A 9,480-nucleotide genomic window follows, 5' to 3' on the forward strand; every position below is an offset into this window, starting at 1 on the left:
AAATGCTCGCTGGTCTTTAATGATTCTTTGCTCCAGCTCTCGCTTCTCTGTCTAATAATCGTTACTCTTGAAAAGCTTTGCATTGCCTGTGCCTTTGGTGGATTTCTAGGACTCAAATTTGGATGTTGAGGTGGAGGGGGGGAAAAAGGAATCGAGTGATGTAAGCTCTGGGCTTTCACTAGCTGCATCTTGATTAACCTGCTCTGTTACAATAAATCCAAGATACTCTTTCTTCTGGACGTTCTTAGTGGCTTGCATATTACTTCAAGGCATGAAGAAAGGACAGTTACTTGTGTCTCTTCACCATCTCAGACTGTGTCTTAGGCTTTGCAATTTGTTAGAATATGCAGTTTTGGTGTGTGTGTGGGGGGGGGAATTGGGTTTTTTTTGCTTATTCCTCAACTTGCTCCTGGTGATGGGCAATTCTCTACCTCTGTTGGTTGAGCTGCCGCATTGACAGAATCTAGGCACAATCAAAATTTTTTGTTGTAGTCTGACTGAACTGTGGCGGTGTTTTACCTGTTCTGCACCTCCTGAGTATTTTCTTCCCTAAGCAGAAGTGGGAGAGTGAAGGTGCTCTCCCGAACTTGTGTCAGGCAGTGCTCGTGTGAAACTGTGGCTTCTTCTGTTATATTGACCGTCAGCACGAGCAGTGTGAGTAGGAAGCCTCTTCCTGGAATTCATAAGGTACGAAGAGTGGCCTCTGCTATCTCATGAGCTTTTTAATGATAACTGTGAGGGTGCAAATCTACCCGAGAAGTGACTTATTAGCAGTGGAGAAGGCTGCTGCTGAGCTTCACCTTTGCTGCTTCGTCCCTCCTGCTTTAGGTAACGCCTTGTTGAGAAATGGAGGAAAACCAAAGCAGCAAGGGAATCGCACTGAGAAGCTGACTTTGTCTTCTAGCCATGACAGAGCAGCCCAGCTGTCCTGACTTTGATCTGCAATTGTAGAAAAGCTCAGTTTCCTGGCAGTTTTTTAATCTATTTCAAATTCATAATACCAACACACACAGGGCATAACACAACTTCTCTGAAACAGCAAGTCTTTTGCAAGATATTTATTTTAGGCTTCTGCTGAACACATGAATAAACCAGCAAAAGAAAGAAATTACAATTATGACAATGATGAGGTCAATCTTAGAAAGGAAATTGTCTTGAGAGCAGCCACTTAAGTGAAATTGTCACTTGTGTACATTCACAGACGCAGTGGGATGCAATCAATTAATGGCTCCTTCGGCTTGATGGGAGGTGGAGAAGCAGCTGCCTTTGATTTTTAGCCTTCTTGCACACCGATGCTTTCCGCCGGGGAGTGGTAAACTGGAATATTCTGACCATCCCGCAGTTTCAAGGTGACATCCTGAAGGCACCAGCTGACACAAACCAAAAGAGATTTTTTAACTAGTTTCAATCACTTCTAATATTGTAGTAAAGTTGGTGTAGAAACAGCTGGCATGGAGAAACAAATCATTCCAAGCATTCATTGCTCTTAAAAATTCTCTCGTGTTTTAAAACTTGGTTTGCGAGTGCCAGCTTCTGAAAGCTGTTTTCCCTAATAGCATAGCACAGCCCAGATTTAAAGGTCTGGGATGCGTGTTCCTATTTGTTGCAACCCGAATAAAATCCTGCCAGCTATTTTTAGGCAGGACGTTCTTCCCCCTGCCCCAACCCGGTGCCTTTCTTCCTCTCCATTCTGCGGGTGCATTCCTTACTCCGCTCCTCTCCAGCCTTGGAGCCAGACCGTGTTGCTAAGGAATTATCCTGGCTTGGAGGAGTTTGAACACTGTGTGATCACTCAATGTGACTGCTGAAACCCTGACGGGGTACGAAGATGGTTACTCAAAGGAGAGGGGAAACGGCGTTTGTTGGAGACTGAGGGGGAGCCTTTTCCTTCCTCTAAGCTCTGCTCCAAACCCACTTCTGTGAGACTGCTCATGCTGCTTTTCCAGCTGGGAAGGACTATTATTTCAGGGTACTAAGATAGGATTTTTTTCAAAGCTCCTGGCGCTTGCCCAGCTCTGCTTTTGCTGGAGTCAGTGCCGAGTACATACAATTAGGTAATTAGGCTGCCGCACCTCTGTGCGATGGGTCTGCAGCAGGGCTCTTCCCTCACCAGCCCTCCGCCTCTATCTGACCTGGGACAAGCAACTGCCTCATTTAAAACAGGGCTTGAAGGAGCAACTGGTCGCTCCCCTCAGCATGGCCTGGGGTTTCAGCCCTTCCCTCTGCTCACTTCAGGGCAGGCAAGCATCACTTTACAGAACTGGTGCCTTGGCCGCCCTCGCCTCCGGGCACCCTCCCCATCCCTGCGCTGCCTGCACCTGAGCGAACGCTCCCTCCCAGGTCCAAACCAGCTCACACACTCCCAATCTCCCTTCTTTTCAGTTGCCCTCTTTTTTTAATAACTACATAAATAAATAACCCCTGATGGACAGACTTGCTCATTAAGAGTCTGAAGCATTTCAGTGGCTTGGGAGCCTCAACTACTTTTGCAGAGAGAGCTCGCCTCTCTCTCCCCAGTGCCATTTTACTGTGTCTGTATCGGTCTGGTTGCCTCCCATGTCTCCACTGCAAGAACCCACGTGCACGCTCTGCAGAGCCCCACCAGGATGGCCCGCTTACACGTTTGTTATTTCTCTCAGGGATTTCGGGAGCTCCTCTTTGTGGAGCAGATGGCAACAAGCCATCTTACTCTTAGTTCCTCAGCTGGGTGCAAGGACACTGAGTCCTGCCTAGCCCCAAGTGGAGCTGTGCGCAAGACCCCACATGTAAGCCAAGACGGTTGAGTCTGACAGATCTGTCTGCCACAAACCCTTTTAAAGAAGATGCTCTCCCCCACCCCCCTTAAGCTTGCAGATGATAATGCGTGGAGAGCTCATTTTAAAACAAAACTCTGAGATGTATGCACTTCAATTACTCCCGTAGTTTAACATCTTGCAATTTCAGTTATCCTCACATAACTCAGTGAAACAGGAGGGAACTGTTATTTCCCTCCATCTGTGAGGAGGGGATGAGGAGGAGTGAGAGATCAGAGCCCAGGTGCCCAGGGAAGTGTAGATGTGCAAGAAAGGTGGCTGGGGACCTCTGAGGGTATATCTGGTCACTAGGGAGGAGGCCAGGTCTGGCCCTGAGCCTCTCAAGTCCCAGTCTAGTGCCTTCCTCCCATCACTTTACACCTTACTTCCCATAGCTATTCAGAAGAGAAATACAGTAAGTTGTGCTCATCTAGCTATGAAAAGAAAACATTACCATATGGCTGGTGGCAGCTGAGCAAAAATGTAGCTTCGGGTTTCTAAATAGAGCTAACAGAAGAGCCTAACAAACTCTGAGAGCAAGTACATGTGAGGAGGTTTGCATCTAATGAAATTTCCTCTTTTGCAATGGAAGATCGACTTTGAATTCACGTAGTAATTCTTTGCTCAGCTCTAGGAATCAGTTTACCCTTGACAAGAGAGGCTTTCAGGCTTCAGGATTACAAAAATGTAAAGTCACTACTATATGATGTGGAGTCAGAGCATCCTTCTACTGTAATATATCTGTTCTAGCACTTTTTTAACTATAAAGACTGTGTTTATTAGATAGCTTGAAAAAAATACTGCATGATTTTTAGCTCACCTTGATAGGCTCTGATGTAATGTGTAAGATAATTCCCCTATTGCAATACATGATACTAGACTACAGTTAGGACTGCTATTCAACGGCTTTGCACCTTCTTGGGGAGGAGGGGTGGGAGGGGACAATACCTTACCTTGGCTCACAGTATTTGTGTATATACTGAGCTTTAGTTTGTAGAACACGTCACACGAATGGCTCATGTTGTTCTGTTTGTATTCGTAGGGATGAATTCAATATTTCTCAACTAATTTACATTTTTGTCATAATGACGGTAGTAACCTTTCCAAGACCTTCAGACATGAATTTCCTCTTCCTTTGTGTGCGTGATCTCAGCAACATGGATGACTAAAGCAAATATCCTGCTCCACTCTTTTGTCCTACCATGTCTCTCCCTGTGCCTATGTGTTTCTTCCAGTACGCACCATTGACGAGAGTGGTCCATCTCTGAGTTAATATAGAGGTACCCCGCTGATTTTGTTCCAGATACTGGTAACTTTATCTGCAGATGTAAAAGTATGTTAAAGATTCAGTGAAGCATGTTACTGAAATGGGCCTTCACTCCTTCTATAGTCAAAGATGCAACCCCTCCCTTTTAACGTAAACCCTAATTTTATTTTTTTTAACGTATTTCAGAGTTTCACTAAGCTTTTCAAATGGCTAACATGTATAGCATGGCTATACAAGTATGCCTGTTCTGCCATACATTAATCTCTCTCTGCTGAAAGAATGTACTGTGTTACAGCTGCAACCCCCAGGGAAAACCACTCGCTCTCTGAAATAGTTATGAGCAAACACCTTTCCTTACCAGAACGCATGGTGATCCAGAGGTGACCTGCACTGTACTAGAGCTTTCCATAACCATAACAAGCCTGTAGGTTGAGATACTCTACAGATCAGTCCATTAACATGCATCACGGCAATGAGATGTTCAATGATTTTTCTCAGTGTCACAAATTCTACCACTCAGTTGTTTAACAAACAAAGCTAGGAGCTGCAGCACCAACCACAGCTAATTGCACTTGGTCTAATGTTTGTATAAAAGAAATGTTTCAAGCGTAGAGTTCGCTGGTGGTACTGCAATCACAAAGGGAAAATGCCAGGGGTTCTCCAACCAGCCCAGTAGGCAGAAGCTGGGGATGTTGTGGAGTCAGTAAATTGATCTATGATATATAATCATTAATGATGATTAACTAGTTTTATTTCACGAGAACATGAATGCTCATAAGCATGAAAAAGCAGAGAAGAAAGTTGGTGGTTTGTGTCCTGGGTGAGGTCGGCAAAAGGCAGGGTTTGACTTCACCCTGAGTCACCTGAGCAACCAGCATTCTTAAAAGGTGATGCAGGAAAACATCAGTGGGACAGGTTCTCTTCTTTTCAATCAGCATAAGAGGTTGTGCTTTTTTCCCACATTTTTGGTCTTAGATATGTTGCCTTGTAGAATCTCTAAAACCTGGGAAATTGGGAAACGTTTTGGCCCAGGGTATCACGTGGGTGAAGCCTGGCTGGAGTGAGATGGAAAGTGGAAATTTTATGAGTTAGTTAAAGGTTGATTTTTCTTGCCCTGACAGCTCCCCTCCTTCACTGCAGCGTCTGCCCCATTCCTTGCTGCCCTTGTTTGGTCACCAGGACTCAAAATTAGTCACCAGGAGGAACAAAATGATTCAAATGTGACGAGATCCCTCAGTGAGTTGCCCGGAGAGGTCACTAGGGACATTTTGCGTCACCAGCAAAACCAGGGAAGAGCAGCCTGGATTAAGGGGTAAAAACACTGATGGAAAGTCCTCTTCAGGCAGCAACCCAGAGTGGAAGCAGACTTGTGTTTGCAAGGTTTGCCTCGTCCCAACCCTGGGCTGACGCAAGGCAGCCTTGTGCAATACTTCAGCACCCAGCGCAGCATTCTCCGGTCACTGCGTAACCCCAGCACTCAGCCCCATGCCGGGCAGCTGTCCTGACATACGGGTGCTTTCAAAAACCACACCATTTGTGCTGTACCACAGTGTAGCTGGTGAGTAGCTATGAATCCCTGTTCTGAATAAAGCTTTAAAAACTAGAGTGGGATGTATCCAGGGAGAAGAGGGAGGCAGCTGCTATTTTAAAGATGATCTTGATACGTTTCTGAAAATGATTTTGTGGCTTACAGTAGCAGGAGGGGGATCGACTGACTTGGGAGATCCCTTTGCATTCTGTGATGTGCCCATATAGCACAACATGAAGATGCTGCTCTTGGTGTTTCTAGTCCCTTGCATTAGAGCACAGATTTATGTTCTGGAAATCCATTCCTCTTCCAAATCAACTGGCATCCCACCCTACCGCCTTCCAGTGCCCCCAGGTCACTCGTGACCTGCAGAAAATCCCCTAGCTGATCTCTTGTCACCCGGCGCCTTGGGAAGCCACCCTGTGACACCACCTCCCCAGTGTTACCTGTGCTCTTTCTGTGTCCACGTGGTTACTCCCATCCGTCAGTCGGATGTTGTGAACCTTAAGAGGGGGGGCACCCAGGGCTTCCAGGGCATCGGGATTATTGTTCAATTGCTCCAAAGCCTGCTGATAATACTGGGTCCTGGCAAAACTCTCTAGGTGAGAGAAACAGGGTAGTGAGGAGACTGTCCGCTTAAAATCAAAACTTAAGTTAAAAAAAAAAAAAAGACATTTCCTCCAGACTACCGCACCCTCCCTGAAAAACACTCTGAAACTATTAATTAGGAGAAATCTGGCTAAAGGAGGAAACACACCCTTACATCAGAGCAGCAGTGCTGAGCTGTAATGTTATTCAGCTCACATAAGTCAAGAGGGCTCTGAAAATAGCCTGTTCTATACTGATACACAGTTCAGCTTATGGCTGTGTCTCCCTGCTTTTCATATGTTTGTACGTCATCTAAAAGGAACAAAAAAAAAGGGAGGGGAAAAAGCATAAGGATGAACATCTGAAAATGTTCTGAATGTAATTTTTTTTTTTAAAGGAGGTACAGAAAATACTTTAACAATGGAGAATATTTCGCAGACATTGGTGTGAGACAGGAACAGCTGCTGCTGTGAAACTCTTGCTGTGGTCTTGATACAGCTTTTCAAGTGGCAGCCACGAAGCTGCAACTCTACTGATGGATGCATTAAAAGGGAGGCACAAAGAAGCACCATTAGAGTTAATGGTCAAGCAGCAACAATAGCACAGTAGACTGGCTGCTGCAGTGTTGGCATATGGAGGGCAATTGTAGTAAATTGCTATTTATCAATGTCTGGTTACTATATATAGCTGGGAAATGCTGTCCATTGGTGACCACTGTGCAACGCAGAGCTGTGAGGCTGGAAATGTGCCGACCCTCCTTATGGAGGCAGAGACTTGCTTATAAACAGTTTTGAGGCTTGCCTGCTGAGATTTCTAGATGTGCTTCACGCCAGCCTAACTTCACTCTCTTGACATCAAGAAGGGCAGAGTTAAGCTAAGAGTGTGCATATGTGAAAATCCTACTCTGGCAACTGTGCTCTTGCCTTCCAAAGAGTTTAAAACAAGGTGTAAGGTTTGTTTCCTGGTCTCTTGCCTATCGGTATTGCTCTTGGAGAGTGAGGCAGAAGGATGCTGCCCCTTCTCCCTAATTAGAGGCATCCCCTGTGAGCAGGCAGCATCCAGTTGGCATAGAAACAGCTTTGCTAGGCTGCAGCCTGTGCTGGTCCTCCCTGGCCCCCTGGGCCATCCTAAGGAGCCCCAGCAAAAGGGGTTGCAGCATACCAGCCCTTTAGTGCCTACAGATCATGGCAAGCAGCCACCCAGACCCTATTAAAAGTAGGTTGTGCTCATCCTGCAGGTTGGAGAGGAAACGGGTTCGAGTTTCCTGGTGCTCCTTCTCAGCTGTTCCTTGTTAGCATCTCGTGTATTGGACATAAAATGCCCAACTAATCCGTTTGTCCGCATGTTTCATCTCTCAGTAGGAGAGCTGAAAGGGTGCTGGGGTTGGCTGGGGAGACTGCTCCTGTGAGGAGGGCGTGGAGGTGAAGAGAGTGAGTAGAAATAGGATTGCCTGAGTGTGTGTGCAAGCTTTCACAGAGACCACGTGCGTGCAAACTTCCCTTCAGCCTGAAGGGGAGGGAAGCACCCCTCTCCCCCTGCTCCCACCACGACGGAAGCCACTTTGTTCCTCACAGGTCCCAGTATGGGCCAGTTCTGTGCACTGGGATAGCAGAAGGAACTAGGATAACCCTGGGTGTGGGCCAAGGAAGGAAGGCTCCCAGTGTGGCTCCACTGCCTGTTGGAGGCTACAGAAAGACACTCTGCAGCAGAAAGTGTCCTTTCAACAGCCCAGTTGGCTTGTCACAGCTGCTCGGTGGCCACCAATGTTGCAACAGAGCAAGAAGTAGCCATTGCATTGTGCCACTTGATTGCACAGCTAAGTGATGTGGGGAACGAGCCCTTTGACTTTCTGTACAGTACAGGGGGTGACTTCCCCCCCACACCCCCCTGAGATTTCTAGATAACAATGCTGAAGCTGAAAATTAAAAAATGCTGATGTCCTTGTTAAAGCCAGACTCAATATTTTAAAGCGTAAGAGGATCATATATCTGTCATGTACTCCAGAGCTCGAGGGCATGAGCTGCCTAAAATTAAAGCTTGCTTTCCAGCCTTGTCTGATTTGTTAAAATGAAGGGGAGGTTTCAGAGCTTATCTGAGGGCTTGAGGAACAGGCTTGGCTACACTTTTCTGGCAGCATCCTCTGATATAAGGGTAGGTGAAAAGCAGTATCATTTGATAGTACCAGCAAGGGAGAGGCATAGAGCCAAGAGGCCTATAGCACCCCCTGAGGGAGAGGCAAAGCCTATTTCTGGTCTGATGCTAAATATCTAGAAGTAATGTTAGAAAAAATAAACATCTATCATTTGGACTAATAATTTGGATTATTGGCCAAAGACACATAGCAACTAGAGCTGTCTATAAACAGCAATGGCACCTGTCTAGCTTTTCTCTCATTGTCCTGGTCTTCTCAATGCTGGGCGCTCTTATCTGCCCTTCATTCAGGAGAAACTAATGGTATCTTAGCACTTCACAGGCGTGTTGTGTTTAAAGGCCAGCACCACAGAGAGATTTACAGATAAAACCGCTAGACTTTAATACCTTCTCACAGATGGTCCTCTCTTCCTGCCCAGTTGTAAAATCTCGGTAAGAAATGAAACCTGCGCTACTGCCTAAGCTTTCACTTCACCCTCACCCCCAGGAAACCCCCCAGAAACCAGACTTTCTCCTGACCACAGCAGCCTGCTTCCTATGCAATACCAACCTCTGGAAATGCGTGCAGCAGCGCTTGGGAGAGCAGCAGCCCTGGGGCTGAACAAAGCGGAGCCCACAGAGGCAGAACCCAGAGGCTCAGCCACACTTCCCTTCACTTCATCTGCTTTTCACATCTTGCATGCTGCTATTTTCCCCGCTACACAAAAGCAAATGAAAGGGGCAGAGGAGAAATAAGGTTGCTAACAGCACCAAGACTTACTTTGCATAAGATTATACATCACGATGCATCCCCCGCCGCTGAACAGTCCCATGAAAACAGCCATTTGCTGCAGTTTTCTTAGAGAAGCTGGCATTTTTCCTCCCTGAAAAGAAAAAGTGAAGACATTTGTTGTAAAAGAAGAAAGCTAAAGGGTTATTTCCCCCCTCCTCCTCTTTCCTAAAAGCCCTTTCCAACCAGGCCTGAATGAAAGCGTAGTGCACAGGCATCAGGCTCTCGCTCGATGGGGCCCCACCGCGCGCCCAGAAGGAAGGGTGGTGAGAACAGAGCAAACCGGGGACCCAGCCGGGTTGAATGTGTTTATTCAACTTCTTTTAGCGATGCCACCACTTCACTAATTGCCGAGAAGAAAATGACCTCCCCAGTGTGGCCGGGG

At 46.5% G+C, this 9,480-nt stretch overlaps 1 protein-coding gene across 2 annotated transcripts in view; it reads right to left on the bottom strand.

Annotated features, from left to right (window-relative positions):
• Positions 1–1,032: 1,032 nt before the first annotated feature.
• Positions 1,033–9,480, bottom strand: part of LOC103914835 (cytochrome c oxidase assembly factor 1 homolog) — a 41,508-nt gene continuing 33,060 nt past the window's right edge. For both annotated transcript variants that reach the window (XM_009321551.1, XM_009321558.1), the window contains exons 3-6: positions 9,087–9,189; positions 6,034–6,185; positions 4,035–4,111; positions 1,033–1,370 (exon numbers count right to left, since the gene is read on the bottom strand). In XM_009321551.1, the coding sequence (XP_009319826.1) occupies positions 1,274–1,370; positions 4,035–4,111; positions 6,034–6,185; positions 9,087–9,180 (420 nt within the window). In that variant the 5' untranslated portion in view covers positions 9,181–9,189 and the 3' untranslated portion in view covers positions 1,033–1,273. The remainder of the gene's footprint in view (positions 1,371–4,034; positions 4,112–6,033; positions 6,186–9,086; positions 9,190–9,480) is intronic.

This window comes from Pygoscelis adeliae, unplaced genomic scaffold (genome assembly GCF_000699105.1).
Source record: "Pygoscelis adeliae isolate BGI_AS28 unplaced genomic scaffold, ASM69910v1 Scaffold40, whole genome shotgun sequence".
In the NCBI taxonomy this organism is placed as follows: domain Eukaryota; kingdom Metazoa; phylum Chordata; class Aves; order Sphenisciformes; family Spheniscidae; genus Pygoscelis; species Pygoscelis adeliae.